The sequence below is a fragment of the Lissotriton vulgaris genome, chromosome 8, assembly GCF_964263255.1.
Source record: "Lissotriton vulgaris chromosome 8, aLisVul1.2, whole genome shotgun sequence".
NCBI lineage: Eukaryota > Metazoa > Chordata > Amphibia > Caudata > Salamandridae > Lissotriton > Lissotriton vulgaris.
This window is the reverse complement of record NC_141696.1, coordinates 625,851,334-625,868,089: the sequence shown is the minus strand read 5'-3', so window position 1 is coordinate 625,868,089 and position 16,756 is coordinate 625,851,334. Positions and strand designations below refer to the sequence as shown.

Here is a 16,756-nt window from a genome sequence, read left to right as displayed (position 1 = left end):
TCTTTCAAAGGGTACCCCCACCACAGGTAGTGGTATGAGGGGGGCCTTTGTGGTGCCACCTGATTTGCCACTGGCTTGGCAGGTGACACAGGAGCGACAAAACTCCTTGGTATCTTCTGACATGTGAGGCCAGTGAAAGTGAGGGACAAGCCTGTCCCAAGTTTTGTTCTGGCCTAAGTGTCCTGCTAAGGGAATATCATGGGCCAAGGTTAGAAGGAAGCCCCTAAATCGCAGAGGTATAACCAACCTCCTGGCAGCACCAGGCTTGGGGTCTATAGCCTCTGAATAAAGGAGCCCATCATCCCAATCCACTCTATGGGTACCTTGAGCATTCCCAGCAGCCTCAGCAGCAGCTTGCTGTCTGAGGGGTTCAAGAGAAGGGCAAGTTAATTGAGCCTGCCCCAGAACTGCCCTTGAGGGTTCCCCTGTCCCCAGAAACTCAACCTGATCAGGTTCAAGCTCTTCAGAGACAGTCTCCTCTTGGATCACAGAATCCGCCTTCTGTGAGGTCTGATCCTCAACCTGGGGCAAGTGGGAAGGCACTGCCTTAACCCCCTTGCTCTTTCTCTTGGGTTGTGCTTGGTCTTTTGTTCCAAGATCCAGCACAGGTTCAGGTAAGCACTTTTTGGCCTGTGACCTGGTCACAGCAAGGACATGTGCTGAAATACCTAGCATCTCTGCATGAGTCCTGTACTCCACTTCTGACCACTTTGAATCCTCTAGATCATTGCCCAAAAGACAGTCAACTGGGAGGTCTGCACTTACCACAACTCTCTTGAGGCCATTTACCCCTCCCCAGGAGAAGTTAACAACTGCCACACTATGGGGAGTAGTGACATTGCTAGCATTGGTCACTAGGTAATTATCACCTAGTATAAATTGTCCAGGGTCCACAAAGTTAGGTGTCTTCATGGTGACACTGGCACATGTGTCCCTGTAGGCCTGAGCCACTTTATCATTAATCAAAGGCGTCTGCCTGTACTTGCCCAGAGTACTGGGACTCACAGCAAGGGACATGTCTATGTCCCCCTCACAGATCAAGACTGCCTGAGTAGGAACTCTGACTAGGCCAGGCTCCATCTCAGTACCCATGGTTAAACCCACTATTGCTTTAGTTTGGGGACCACCACTGCTGACTGTACTAGGGGGTGCAGTTGCCTTAGGGGCTGCAGTGGCAGGGGCTCTACCTTTCTTAGTGCACTCACTAAACCAGTGAGAAACTGACTTACAGTAATTACACCAAGGTTTCTTTGGGCCATCATTCTTCTTATTTTTTCCAGTTTGGGACCCCCCCCCCCCCTCTTTATTACTATTTTGGGGGCCTGAAGAAGACTTCTGGTCTTTTTGTTTCTGATCTCCACCCTTCTGGTCTGTCTTCTTCTGATCACCACCTTGGTTCTGGGGCTTCTGCTTAATCCTGGTTCTGACCCATTTTTCTGCCTTCTTTCCCAATTCTTGGGGAGAGGTCAGATCTGAGTCAATCAGGTGCTGATGCAACAACTGGTTCTGGCAATTATCAAGGATCTGTTCTCTCATTATAAGATTGTACAATCCTGTATAGTCTGAAACTTTACTTCCCAGCAACCAACCTTCCAGAGCCTTAGTAGCACAATCTACAAAATCAGTCCAGTCCGGAGTCTGAGCTTTTTGGGTATCTTTGAACAACAACCTGTATTGCTCAGTGGTTAGGCTAAACCCTTCAATCAGAGCACTCTTCAGGACAGAGTCGTTTTTAGCATCCTCAGGTCTTACAGTGAGGAGCTTATCTCTCCCTTTTTCTGAAAAGGAGAGCCACAAGATTGCTGCCCACTGTTCCTGAGGAACCTGCTGGACCATGCAAGTCAAGTCAAGTCAAGTCATAAAATTTATATAGCGCACTACATACCCAGAGGGTCTCAAGGCGCTTAGGGAGGGGAGGAGGATTACTTGTCAAATATCCACGTTTTAAGAAGTTGCTTTCTGAATGCTAGGTGGTTCTGTGTAAGGCGAAGGTAAGTGGGAAGTGAGTTCCATGTTTTAGCTGCCAGGTATGAGAAGGATCTACCCCCCATGGTGGTCTTGTTGATGCGAGGTACAGTGGCGAGGGCTTGGCTGGAAGATCGTAGTTGGCGGGAGGGGGTGTAGAAGGACAGTCGTGAGTTGAGGCATTCTGGTCCGATTTCGTAGAGTGCTTTGTGTGCGTGGGTTAGGAGACGGAAAGTGATCCTCTTATTGACGGGTAGCCAGTGGAGGTTTTTCAGGTGACCAGAGATGTGTTCGTTACGCGGGATGTCTAATATGATCCTGGCTGAGGCGTTTTGGATTTGTTGGAGTTTTTTCTGGAGTTTAGCGGTAGTACCTGCGTAGAGGGTGTTTCCGTAGTCCAGTCGGCTCGTGACCAGAGCGTGAGTGACTGTTTTCCTGGTTTCGGTGGGGATCCAGCGAAATGTTTTTTTGAGCATGCGAAGAATATTGAAGCAGGATGAGGAGACGGCGCTGACTTGTCTGTTCATTGAAAGTGAAGAATCCAGGATAACGCCCAGGTTCCGTGCGTGGTCTGTCGGGATGGGTGCTTTTCCAAGGGCTTCCGGCCACCAAGAGTCGTCCCAAGCAGAGGGGGATGTACCTAAGATGAGGACTTCTGTTTTATCTGAGTTCAGTTTCAGAGGGCTGTGTTTCATCCATTCGGCAACTTCTTTCATTCCTTCGTGTAGGTTAGTTTTGGCGGTGCTAGGGTCATTGGTGAGTGAAAGGATCAGTTGAGTGTCATCCGCGTAGGAGATGATGTTGAGGTTGTGTTGGCGGGCGATGGCCGCGAGGGGGCTCATGTATACGTTGAAGAGGGTGGGACTGAGTGAGGATCCTTGTGGTACGCCACAGATGACTTCAGTGGCCTCGGACTTGAATGGTGGAAGGCGGACTCTCTGTGTTCTTCCGGTGAGGAACGAGGTGATCCATTCAAGTGCTTTTCCTTGTATTCCGATGTTTCTGAGGCGTTGTAAAAGGGTGCTGTGGCAGACTGTTACGAAGGCTGCAGAGAGGTCGAGGAGGATGAGGGCGACTGTGTCTCCATTGTCCAGTAGAGTTCGAATGTCGTCTGTTGCTGCGATGAGGGCGGTCTCAGTGCTGTGTTTTGCTCGGAAGCCAGATTGTGAGATTGTTATCCATTTGTGGATGTCATCCCCATCTCTGTAGGGGGGCACACTCTTACTCAGGTTTCTATTGTCATAGGACCTGTCTTTATCCTTGGGGATAATGTTGCTGCCACCAGTGGAATCTAATCCACTTAACCTTTGCTCCCTTGCTAAAGCAAGTTTAGCTTGGGCCAGGGCTATCTCTTCCTTCTCTATCTGGAGTTGGACAGCTCTCATCCTAGCCTCATGTTCTCTTCTCTGGGAGAAAGTCATTCCCCTTTGAGATCCCCTAGAGGCATTAGACTGGTTAGATTCCCTGGAAGGAGATCTAACACTTCTATTGCCAGGGTTAACACCTTAGCTGCTTCGCAAATATCCCTCCCCAGTGCTGCGCTGTCCATTGGAACTAGTGCTGAATGGACGTCCAATGGTCGTGCGCAGCACTGGGGAGGTAGCGCTCGTGACGACCGTTGGCCGTCAGCAGCGCTTAAGAGGTTAAGTCTACTATTGGGCCTGGACAGGTGGACACCTTCTCCATTCCCATGTAGGCTTAAGTTGGCCTGGTTCAACACTCTAATGTGAACCTGGTCATCCCCCCTTTGGTCATCTGACTCATCTCCATCCTCATCCTCGTCTACCTCTTCAGGATCAACTTCTGGGACATCAATGTCATCAGGGGGTTTCCTTCTCGTATCTTACCTGAAGGACCTGTAGCAGATTCCTTCTGCTTGATAAGGCCCCCTGGGTGGATTTCCCACTTACAGATATCCTCTTCTGCCTGCAGAAACCCTTTAACTTGCCACATTGTAATACAACAGGTAGTCTAAGTCAAAGATTATTCAATTTTAGCAAATACAAGTGTAACAACAAGATACCCAGATGTAAGAGATGAAGTAGGTGTAAACAATAAAAATGACCAATGTGAGAGAACAAGAGAAAAAGCAGAACACGTAATGGTTCAAGTGCAGAGTTGTAGTGCAACAATGAGTACGTCCTTATCTGGTATATTAAGGACGTTAGAATAACTAAACACTTTTTGCTACTCCAATATCCACGCTTCCCAGCGATACTAGGGGTAGTCCAATCTTGGGTAGTTATGAGAGTCACAGGAGCACAACTCAACCTAACCTGTGGTTTGGCAACCCTCCTATAATTGCTCATCATAATGCATCATCTGGTCCGTGCCTTGCCTGAAGCCTAGGATTGATTCGACTCCCACTAATCTTTAAAAAAAAATAAAAAATATATATATATATATATATATATATATATATATTATTTTATTTCTGAAGTTTCATTACATAGATACACATCAGCTCACAATCGGCACATAACACACCATCACTGTCCTCTATACAACAACATTCCCTTGCATCTTTTTGGTGACACAGCTATTCAGCCAATAACCCAATTTGGGCAGACAGCAACATCTGCTATTTTCTACAACCACTCAGGCTAATTATTCTTGACTACTCGCACCGACCCACGACACGCCCCCCCTGTGTCTGTCACCGTACCCTTAGGGTGTTACCTTCCAATTCCTGTGCATCGCATCGCTTAAACTGCTAGATCTGTTAACATGACATGCCACCCCGTGTACCAGCTGCGCCTCCCCTATTCCCTGTCGTCTCTTCAGCATCCCCGCCTTGTTAGCCTGCCTGCGTCACCGCTGTTTCATCCGACTCCTCTGTGCCCCTTTGTGTATATGTGCATCACTCACAAGTTGCCTTGTCTCTAAGCTCATACCTACACAGCCGTTCTGGTGTGTAATAGACTCTGTTTATAAATTTAAAATGTATAAGCCTATGTCTTCCATGTAGAGAGACCCGCTTTGTGTTGGAACAACAATACTGCCAAATTTGTCGTCTATTGTTTTTTGTAAGTCCCTCTGCCAAGCCAGTTGGGCTTTCATATGCCTGTTTGTTCTGTGCGTCATAGCCAGTCTATATAAATTGGTGATTATCTTACGAGGGGAGTTGAATTTAAGGACATATGTTAGCTCCAGGACTTCAAGTGGTTCATTCATATCCTATCCAAACATTTCTAGCATCGCCCTCCATACCCTGTAAAACTGAAAGTGCTGTAGCTGTGTGCCCACCCCCGCTTCCCCCTCCGCTTGTTCCCAAGTCTTTGCAACCCCATCCTGAAAAAGATCCCCTGCTACTTTAATGTTTAATGCGTGCAGGGCCATCCCAACTCCTCTATCTCTGCATGGAGTCAACCATCGGGTCCACTCTACAGGCATACTCGGCATGTATAACAACACCCCTGCTTGTTGCTGTAGTGTGCAATGCCATAAATCCCGAACAAAGTTCACAGAGTCTAGGAAACCTGTTCTGCGATCCATCGCTTCAAATACTGTCGCTGGCAGTGGGAGTGGAGCGGCAAACAGCTTTTCCATACGCAGAAATGGTGTACTCTCCTCGCCGTGTATCCAAGTATGAAAGTGTGCACTCTGCGCTCCTCTATAGTAGAGCTCAAAATCCGGTGCTCCCAAGCCACCCATATCATATGGCAGCGTAAGGACCCGCCATTGTACCCTCGCCTGCTTGCCTGCCCATGCCAACTTTAGCATTAATTGGGTGAGTCTTTGAAAAAAGGCTCGTGACAGCACTATCGGTATGTTTGTGAATAGGAACAGCAGCCTTGGTAGTACTACCATTTTCATTATCGATATTCTCCCCATCAAGGACAGCGGTATCCTGCACCAGACTTCCACGTCGTCCTCCATTCTATCCATGGCTGCGCCGTAATACTCCCGCAGTATCATTTCTGAGTCTGTATGTAGTTTAATCCCCAAATATCAGACAGAGTCTGTGGTCCACTGTAGCGGGTATTTCATTGTAAATTCCTCAGTGATCGCGGTCAACGGAAAAACTGTGGACTTAGCCCAGTTGACTTTCAGAACGGATAGCGCTCCAAAGTGCACCACTTCCCGAAGAACTGCTGATAAATTTTGTTCGGGATTTCGTACGTACAGCAGCGTGTCGTCCGCATAGGTGGACACCACTATCCTGTATGTCGGAAAGCCAATGCCCTTGTGACCATGATACTCCCTCAGCGCACACGCCAGGGGCTCCGCAACCAAGGCGTATAGCAGCGGTGACAGTGGGCAACCCTGTCTCATGCCTCTTGTGGTGGCAAACCTGTCAGTGACCAGATTACTTATGCGGACTCTAGCCGAGGGCTTATGATGCAGTGTACCAGTCAGTTGCTGAAAGACCGTCCCCAGACCCATCCTCATCAGTACCTTGCGCATGAACATCCACTCCACCGAGTCGAATGCCTTCTCCATATCTAAGAACACTGCCACTGCCTTGGTATCTTGTCTCACATGCTGCATAGTACCAAACACCGTGCGGATATTGTATGCAAGGTTTCTACTAGGTATCAATCCAGCCTGGCGCCACCAATATCGATGACAGAGGGGCTAGACAGTTGGCCAGAATCTTAGCAAATATTTTTGCATCCACGTTTAAAAGCGACAACGGGCGGTACAAGCTGCATTCTCCTGGCGACTTCCCCGGCTTTGGAATCGCCACCAATATCGCTTCCCTCATGTATCTCGGCATGGTATCCTCAATACAGAGATCATCAAAGAGCGTGGCTAAGTGTGGTAATAAAATATCTATGAAGGTTTTATAGAAGTTGGCCGTAAGGCCATCCACCCCAGGTGCACTACTCAACTTCATGCCTGCCAAGGCTTCTAATATTTAATCTTTTTCTATGGGGAGCATTAGGAACTCTCTATGAACATCCGAGAGGTGGGGCAGTTCTATATGTTCTAAGTAGTCCTGTATTTTCTCCTCCATGTCCTCGGATCGCGATGTTTAGAGCAGAGACCTTTGACTGTGACTCATCAAAACATGTATATTTCAAAAATATTGCCTTTAAACTGGCAGATATTAATGTCAATCTACTGCTAACTTGGACACCATCTCAATTGAAACTTTTTCTGAAATGCTATACCCCAAAACTTAGCTTTGAACTTGACTCCTCGCATTGCGCCAAATTAACTTTATATAAAAACATTACGGAAACAGTGGTACTCAAGAAAACGAAGAAATTTATAGATTTTAATCTCGTGCATGGCGCAAGGAGGTCAATCATCCTGCTCCGGCTGGGCATTTTACCCGTCCAAACTATAACAGCGAAATGGCATCCAAACGAAACTACATTATGCAGCCTATGTAATGGCGGGGAGCAGGACTTAGAGAATCTACTGTTAACATGCCCCAATCCAAAAGTAGTAGCGGCAAGGGCAAAACATCTGTACCCCATATATGTCAGATGCTGTATTACCACCGTAAAGAAACTGATTATCGTATGCAAATCTCCCCCGAATGAACTAGTATGTTATAAATTTTATACATTTTTAAAATCTTTTTTATCTTTGTACTAACATGAGAAGTTTTAAATGCTGTAGTAACTGAATCTTATCTGTATAATATTTGTGGTCCTCAGTGGAGTACCAAAGCAAATAAAAAATAAACTTATAAAAAAAAAAAACTTGTAGAGCTCCTCATAATACTGCCGGAATCTCTCTGCGATATCTGCCTCTTCCATAAGTAGATCGCCCTCACCTGATCTAACTTGCGTTATCAACGTCTTCCCTCGTTTGGCTTTCAGAATCTGAGATAGAATGGAACCTGGCCTATCACTCTCCCCATAAGTACGAGCTGTAGCGTATTTGCCTAGATGCTTAATCTCCCTATCCGCCTCCTCATGATATTCTTCAAGCAGCGCTTTAATTTCATCTTCCAGGCCCCCGCTCCCATCAGCCCCCTGCTGTTCCTCCAGATGCCGTAGCCTCCGTTCTAGGTCCTTTAATCTCTGTCTTATGGCTTTGAGTACCCCTGAATGTTTGGACATTGCAACTCCACGTATATACACCTTAAATGCCTCCCACACAGTTTGAAAGCTATCTACCGAGCCAATAGTGGCTTCGAAAAAGGTTTCTATTGCCTCCGCTAGCTCCCCCCTGAAAGCCGAATTTAGTAGTGAGTACGGAGGGAATCGCCATGTAAATGGCCATGTAAATGGCGGAATAGTTTTCTTGGGAGTTGCCAGTGCCAGTATGACCGGCGAGTTCTCCGAAAGTTTGCGTGGAAGAACTCTACATGAACGAATAGTATCTAGTAGTGCAGTGGAGGCTAGCCAATAATCTATTGGCGTGTTAATATTATGATAGGCTGAATAATGGGTGTATCCCCCCTGATTCGGGTTGAGAATCCTCCATACATTGTCAAGGCCCATGCATGTCATCACCCTTTCTAACTCTCTCGCAGCTGCCATCGGTTTCCAATGGTGCCCCGCTGACCTGTCTAGGCCCGGGTCCCTGACCATGTTAAAATCCCCGCCCCAGAGAACGTGCGTGCCGTGGTATCTCTGTGTCTTGATGGTAACTGCGCAAAGAACTCAGAACAGTCCTGGTTTGGTCCATACACGTTCACTGTCAACAAATCAAGTCCCCTACCTCTACATCTCGATATGACATATCGTCCATTAGGGTCTGCCTCCAGCAGTTCCAACGTGAAAGTGTATCTAGGGTTAACCCATGTCATCACCCCTTTTGGCGTGTGTCGTGAACCCAGCCGAGTTTATGTTCACTAGTAGCCCAATGCTTATCAGCATCGCACTCGCTTGTGGGAGATGCTTCTGTTGCAATAGTGCCACATCAATGTTGTGTCTATGTAAGAAGCTGAGTCCTCTGACCTTCCATGTCATGGCACTCAGATAGTCTACCGGCTTCGGCAAGTTGCTCTCATTACTAGTCACCATTAGGCTGTACTGTACTGAAATTGTGTGTAGCCTTACGTGTCTTCGAGTAGAGTGTGTTGCGTGTCACCCCCATAACATACCTTTCCTGTAACCATCTCGTAAGCATGTGCGAACCATGAGCATGTGCATAACATTTAAAAGACAAAAACAAAACCACAAAACACCTCCCCCCCTGCAACTGAACCTCAACCCTGTTTGTCCCTCCCCCACCCACGGCAGACCTCCCCCAACTTGGTAGCGTTCAAACTTGAAGTGCTTCCCCTTATCCCCCCTCCTTCCCCTTCCTTCTCCCTACCCCGGAAATTACTGTCACAGTGCGCTCGTGAGCGGAGGTAGCTCTCCGTACCCAACACATATTCTTGACAACATTCTACCACCACCGCCCCGTCCTGCTCATGTCGCCTGCAACTATTTATCGTGCCTGCCGACGAACAGACCCCATTGTACGTACAAAGTTATTTTGTTGATCGTTCCAAGTGTACCACTGTACCAGTTGCTAGCTTCACAGCTTCACCACCCTCTCTCCATCGTTCACCCTCCCCTGCTTCCAAGTCAGGATTCTCTTGTACCCGCTGCAGTCCAATGCCCAAGACCCATTATACTTGCTGTCCTCACAGTGTGCCTGTGCGTGTGTCCCGAGCACACAGCAGTCCGACCCTTCATGTACCCTCTATGTGCGTTCCTGCATACTTACAATCTGTCTCTCCCTCCCTCTTCTACTTCCGCCTCCGTCTCACTCCTCTCGAACCCGCTGCCACTGTGACTCAGTCTTGCTCATCGAGCGAACCTATAGCTGCTTCCTCCTGTGGGTGTCTCTCTGGGCTCCGGCGTTGCTCCTTCGACCTGCCCTTTGGGGCTTGCTGTAACACCTTCGGGTCCGTGAAGATGTGCGACTTCCCCTGTCTGTTCATCCTGAGTTTCGCAGGGTATAGCATGGCCTATTTGATTCCTAGAACCCCACGCTGTTTCTTAAAGGGAATGAACTGCCTGCGAGCTTCTTGCACCCGGACGGTGTAATCCGGATATGACGATATTTCCGAGCTCTCATACCGTAATACCTTCTTCTCACGCGCTATACGTAGCGCCACGTCCCTGTTGTGGTAGTTAAGCAGTTTTGCTATTATTGGCCACGGGGTGCGCCCACAGGCGGTTTGGGGCCCAGCGAGCGATGTGCCCTTTCCACCACAAACATTGCAGAGAAGACACCCTCTCCTAGCAGCGTGACCAATAGCTTCTCCACAAAGAGCTCCATGTTCCCAGTGTGGGTGGTCTCCGGCAGGCCCATTATTCTCAAGTTGTAGCGTCCAGAGCGTGCTTCTAGGTCTTCCGTCTTGTCCTGCAGAATACGCATGACCGTCCCCAGTTGTTTGTGGTCTGCATCGAGTGAGGTATGTGCCTCCTCAACCTCTGTGATCCTTCTTTTTGACATATCCAGTCTTTCCGCATGTTTATTTGTACGGTCCGCCATTCTGTCCATTCGATAAGATAGGGCATCCATCTTCGTGCCCAGGGAGTTGATGCCACTCTGCAAGCTTTTTTCCATCGATCTTAGCATGTTGCGAATGTCCGATTCCGAGTCGTCACTCGCCGGGGTCTGCATCCTGGCCTCCTCGCTCATGGCGGCGTCTTGTGATTTGGATCGCTTCTGACTAAATGCCAACTTGGCTTGCGTCTTATCTCCCCTGCCCATTGCAGCTGCAATCCTACCTCCGTTGCTGAGTGGTATGCTCAGTCTTGATATCCTCCGCTTGCTACCTCCTTCGTGCCTCAGCAATCCAAGCCTTTTTAATTGGCGTGCCAGTCCAGCTCCACCGTAGCAGGCTTATCAGCACACTTCTGAGTGTGGCCGTCCTTACAGGGAGTCCTCCCTCCTGTAGAGCCATACCTGGGCAGCGCCTGTCCTGCTCTGTGTCAGTGTCCGCTCAGTAGCGCCTCCCCGCCTTCAGAGTCAAGGTGCCTTCTGTGCGCTTCAAGGGCAAGTGGTCTACCCTCTTGGTCACCTCTCTGTGCCACAGCGTCAGCTGTACAGGTGCCCGCCGCTGGCAATCCACCCACAGGCGTCTCACTCTCTCAGCAGCGTTACTCCGATCAGGTTGCTACAGTGCCTTTCATACTCCCTGCACTGTGGTTCAATGAGTCTCCTTAGAGTGTCCCATCTTCTCAATTGCAGACAGCACCTTTATTACTCCTGCCTCCTCAATGCTAACCTGCTCCTTGGTGTCCTCTCCTGCCTTTGCAAGTGAGCTACTGACGCTGCATACCGCCGCAGCAGCCTTCTTTTCAGTTTGCTCCTCTTACCCCTTTACCCCTGCTCAGCGCACACACTAACCTTTCTGCCACTGCTAGCCTGCTAGCTCTCTGCCTCTCCAACTGGTCGTGCAGTCCCCCCTTTTGCTGTGTCTATGTATCTCTTCCCGGTCGCCGCAGCCGCTACCGGTTCCTTAAGCTGCTGTGTTACTTCTAGGGGCCTTAGTTGTGTACTGCCCTGCTCTCAGTGCTGCAGTGGTGCTCCGTCGGGCGATTCCAGCCCGTTCTCTCTGTGGCCCCTCCAGCTGTTATTTGGGGCCAGCCATAGTCCTTAGCACCAGGCGCCCGAGGCTGCTTCCGAACTTTTCTCTCCGGCCCGTCAAGTTCCTGCCGTGTAGGCACCTACTTATCCCCCACCCTCGTACCACAGAGGGGGGGTCCCGTCGTCCGTCTTGCTGCGACCGCCGTCTTTTGCAGCCACCCGGGGCCCGCACCGCAAGGCTCCTGTGCTAGCCGCATGCACAGCGACGCAGCTCCGCCTCCGGCATCACTGCAGTCCGTGGATTGCCAGCCTAGCCGCTGCTCCGCCTCTCCCTCATGTGATCGCACTTTCTACTCTGCAGATTATGGGTCCGAACTGTTCAGGAGCTTCCGTTCCCCTTCCGCTTGCCTGAGCCTTATTGTGGGACATGTGGACCGGTAAACACTGTCGGATAATTAAGGATCTTTTAAGGCAACGCGGTGGAGCTCCTGGCCTCATGCGGCCATCTCGGTTGCGAGCTAGCTCCGCCCCCAACTCCCACTAATCTTTAACCTGAAGTTGCAACTGCAAAGGGACATGGGATACTAGAAGTAGCCCTTGGAATTTAGGCACTAGTGAGTTGGGTCAGCCTGGTTTGGGCCAGTTGGGCACTTTAGTCCCACATGAATTTCGTCCCTTTTTAGAGAGTGTCATTCACTCTGATAGGGACCCATCCTACGAACTTGGAGAATGAGTCACATTCCAAGGCAAATTCCTTTTTCACAACTTCTCACAAAATACAAATATAGCATTCTCATCTCAAACACATGCTGTCACTGACTGGTAAACCCTCACCAAAACCAATCAGACTGTGCTGTCAGTCATGCTATGGCCTGCCCTTTACACCTATAGTATTTCATCAGCTGTCCCTTAGGTGTGCACATCTGTAGGAAGGTGGATACCTGACTATTGTTACGCCAGATTTCTTTGCCTTTTGTTTAGCTGGTTTTCGACTTAGTTGGCCTGGTTCCCTGCTAATCAGGGCCCCAGGCTAACTGCTCTCTCTGTAAAATGGATTCCATGTACCCTAGGTGCATAACTAAATTGGCTTGGGTCACCTTATCAGCCCCTGTACAGAGCACTATAGGTGCCCAGGGCATAGGTGCATCCAAGGCCTACCAGAGGCTGCAGCATATCTTTTGCCACCCCTGGCTGGCTATCCAAAATTGACACAACTGGCTGATCACTCAGCTGGGGCACTCCTATGGCAGGCCTTAACAATCCTGGAGGCAGAGTGCGTAGTTTTATGTGAGATGGTGCTCTAGCATGAGCTGAGCCTATCTGCAGCTGTCTGGACCAATTCCCTTAGCTGTTCCGGGATATTGCCATACCATATACTATTAAGTGCATTATAATCCTCGCGGTTATATGTTAACTTCGGTTTGGCTTTATCAAAACATGTCGTGTAAGGTGTCATACGATTTGGAATACTATCCCCTCGACAGTCCTGTCGACGGGGATAGCATTTCACCCCTCTAGAGGGAGACGACATGCTACTTTGCTAAAACGCGGTTGATTTTAAAAGAGCCTCAGATCCACAAAATGGATGCCTCTGCCACAGACACAAGTCTGACCTCCTGCTGCCGACCGAAACTCAGCACAGGAGGCCTGGACAAAGGCTTTCCTGTCACAGGGAGGTGTCACACCACCCCAGACAGGAGATAGTGGATTGTAGCAGGGAGGTTTGAAAGAAACCAGACACTGCCTGGGGAGCACAAGGCTTCCCCTTGCATAATCCGGCCAAACCGGTTCTGGGGCAGACCAGCCCCAGTCCCAGCGCGGCCTGGACAAAGGGAAAGGGGTGTATCCACCCCCTTCCTGGGTCCCACCCATAGGAGGGCACCTAGCAGGTAATCCAGCCCCCTAGATTGGTATAAGAATGGGAGCAGTGCCAACGCACTCAGATTATCCTGATGAAACATTTGAAACGAAACTCTGGACCCTTCGACATCCTACTCGACGTAGAAGACTGAAGAATCTCCCTTGTGGTCAAGGAGTGACCACCCTGTGCAAACAGGCACCATCCAGCACCTCGACGTCTGCTTTGTTGCAGTTCCCGCCGGAACTCGAGCGACAGAGATCGACGAGATCAAGCTTGCCTGCCTTCCAACAGCCCGATCCACAGTCCCTGCAGAGCTGAGACCCGTGGAGGCGACCGGAAGCGCGGGGCACGCCATCTTGAAAAGACCACGAGACGCTGACTGTGCAGCCCACGAGTGACCCTCGAAGCTGTACAACGGGGTTTGAGAAGCCCCAGCCCTGAGCCACTTTTGCACCGAAGCTCACCCGTCTACACTCACCGAGTGCTGCGTGGGGCCCTTCTGCTTCTTTTGGCTCAACGCGTTGGCCCGGTCACTTGCCCGTTGGCTTGTGGCCCCTGTGCCGGCGAACTACGAAATCTAACTTGTGATTCTGGTTGCTCCAGGGTATGCAACGTTTACAACGAAGTTTTTACAACGCACTACCATTACAACGCAGGCATTACCATGCATACCATTACAACGCATTGCACTGGGGGGCGCTCTAGGATAGGGAATACGTTTAATTTTCTATCCAACACCTTCCCTAGTGTCCACGGGGACTGGAGTTGGAATAGAAAATTATACTTACCACTATCCAGCACCTCTAAGCGCTATGCGTTGTAACGGTATTCGTTGTAAATACCGCGTTGTAAAGGTATGCGTGGTAAAAGTATGCGTTGTAACGTCATACATCCTTGCTCCAGACATGCACCCACTCCTCTGAAAAGGAGCACCCGCTCTGACCCTCCTGGTCCGAGTGAGAAGCAATCTTCCAGTCCTGCGTGGATTGCTCTTGCCAAGTGTTGTTTGCTCCAATCTTGAAGCCGACAGCGCCGACGGTGAGAGCCTTCGTGGGACAGCTCGTGACCCGCTCCTGGACGTCGCAGATGTCCCAGAGCCCACGTGGCAGCGGAGAGAAGCTCCTCGACAACCACCTGATTGCGCCCGACATTGCCTGGTTCCATCCTGGTTCCGTCCTGGTTCCACCCTGGTCACTGCTGAGTGACCCAGACTCTGTCCCCTCTGCTTTCAGGTACTTTACGACTCTGATCCACCCTTGGATCACACCGGACACTTCTCCTTCACATCACCTGCAGCATCTTCAGCTTCAAGCACCAACAACCTGCGTGACGAAACCCGACACAACTTCGACCCTATGCACCCGCTTCCTGTGGATGAGGTAACTCAACAACGCCAGTGTTCCCACACTGGTACACACCTCTAGTGTATGTGTCTTAAGTTTCATCCTTCTAGGTTAAGCGGAAGTCTCCTTAAACAGTAACTTTATAACTTTTACGCACCATTGACTTTACATTGGTGCATGCGTGTGCTTTAAGCGCTGCACCCGAATCCCGCGGGCTTTTCCCGACTTCAGCATTGCTAGTCCCGACTGCTTCCAGCGATGCCCTAGGCCTAACCACTGTTTGATTGGTATCTCTTATACCACTTTCTTAATATATGGTTTCAGTGGCCACCCGCCCTCATCCATAATTGTGCAACTTCTATATGTTTAACTGTGCTTTTGTTTAAACGCTTGTGCCCCTTTGCTCATAAAGAGTACTGGGGATTATTTTAGTAATAAACACATATATTTTTATAATATATACTTGTGTGGTGTCCTTTCATTTGATATTACAGGATTGTGGTTGATAAAACAGCTCGTTTAACACGACCTCTTGAGTTTAGCCTTTCAGGCTGCTTAGTCCATGCTACCCCTAGGATAGCTTGTCTATAAGGTTGACTTACAACCAGACACCATAAGGGATTGTTTGGACTGATACAAGGTGGTTCCAGAATTCGAAACATCCTATATCAGGCCAACTTCTCACAACAACTCTGGCTCATCCTTATTGGTTCACAGATATTACGTGAGACGTTAAAACCTACAGTGGCTGTTATTTGAAATATGGCATCAGTCACACAAAGTAAGCTTACTAGTGAATTTTGTGTTCATCCAACAACAAGAGAAGTTAATTGAATTAACATGAAGTGCTAACACACAGCAAGCTCTCTATATGTCTCAAATAAGCAGATGTGTTTAAAAATGATGCATCAGAAAAAATAGGGGGAGGTAGAGATATACGCTAGGTCCACCCTCCTGATGATCTCCTCACGGTACGTCACCTAGTTGGTATCTCCCGCCAAAATTAGAATACGAGAACCCTAATCCCCCCCAAAGTCCATGGGGCACAGTTTTGCTACCTTAAATATAATACGTGACAGATCGTATGTATGTATTAACACATGCTTATTAGTTGCAGCGTAATTTCATTTTCTTCTTTTTTGATTACCAAATTTAGGCCATTTAGGAGTGGTATACACAGGGCTGGTCCCTGTGTAGTCCTGACGAAGAGCTCTGGGGAATGCTCGAAACATGTTGAAGTATACTACGGACTCCTAACCCATTATAGCTAGGTTTTCCAGTATCCTACCCCGTTTTTAGACTTACCAACTGGGAGCAAGAATACAATTATTTCGCCCACTAGCTAGGTATTTTTAACTCACCTCTGTCCACTCCACTCCACTTTTGCACCACACATAGTCTTCACAAAAGTGCTCCTACGTTATACCGCATGTCGCAGCACGCCTCAGTCCAAAGAAGACTGAGATAGCCCCAATGTTGAAGCATGACACCAAGGGGAAACCCTGGTGAGCGAGGGGACTCAAGAAAGAAAGTTTTCTTTCCTGCTGATTTTCTAACTCGCATTAAGTGAATATCTCTTCCTTTTTTGGCTAGGTTCTTTAGCCGACATTTCGGGTTTTCAGGTCTACTTTAAAAATGATGCTGCATGGAAAACAAAAAACCAAAATACTGCGATACGATGAAACAGAATGGTAAATTTAAAAGCGTATTTATTGTGCTCTTGTTTCTTTGCAGGCAATAAGACGAACTGCTCTTCCTGCTAGCATGGGTCTGTTGCCCTTCCAGGTGTATGCCTCAAATGAGAAAGAAACACCTAAAAAGGAATTCCAAAAAGTGGATGAGGTAATTTGTTGGTCCTTTTGACTTGACTGTCTAAATGATATTCTCGTTTAGGAAAAATAAAATTTTCATTTGAGGGGATGAGGTCTGGAAAAAATGGTGATTGTCCACACAGAAAATGTCTTATTAATAGTGACAGGAATAGTATTCATTGTACTAGAAGAAAGTAAAACAACCAGTGCCTTTACAATCACTAGTCGCAATTTTTCTTTTTAGAGGTTTATGACTTCCTCTCTAAAGAGCAGCAAATGACCGTAATTTCATGTAGGTTAGGGATGAACCATCTGTTTTATTGCTTTTATGGACGAGG

General features: G+C 48.6%; 1 protein-coding gene across 1 annotated transcript in view; it reads left to right on the top strand.

The window, feature by feature from the left end:
• The window catches only part of APOO (apolipoprotein O), a 998,307-nt gene that overhangs the window by 22,820 nt on the left and 958,731 nt on the right, over nucleotides 1-16,756 (top strand). Inside the window, exon 2 of the mRNA XM_086934508.1 lies at nucleotides 16,342-16,449. Coding sequence (XP_086790634.1) covers nucleotides 16,342-16,449 — 108 coding nt within the window. The remainder of the gene's footprint in view (nucleotides 1-16,341; nucleotides 16,450-16,756) is intronic.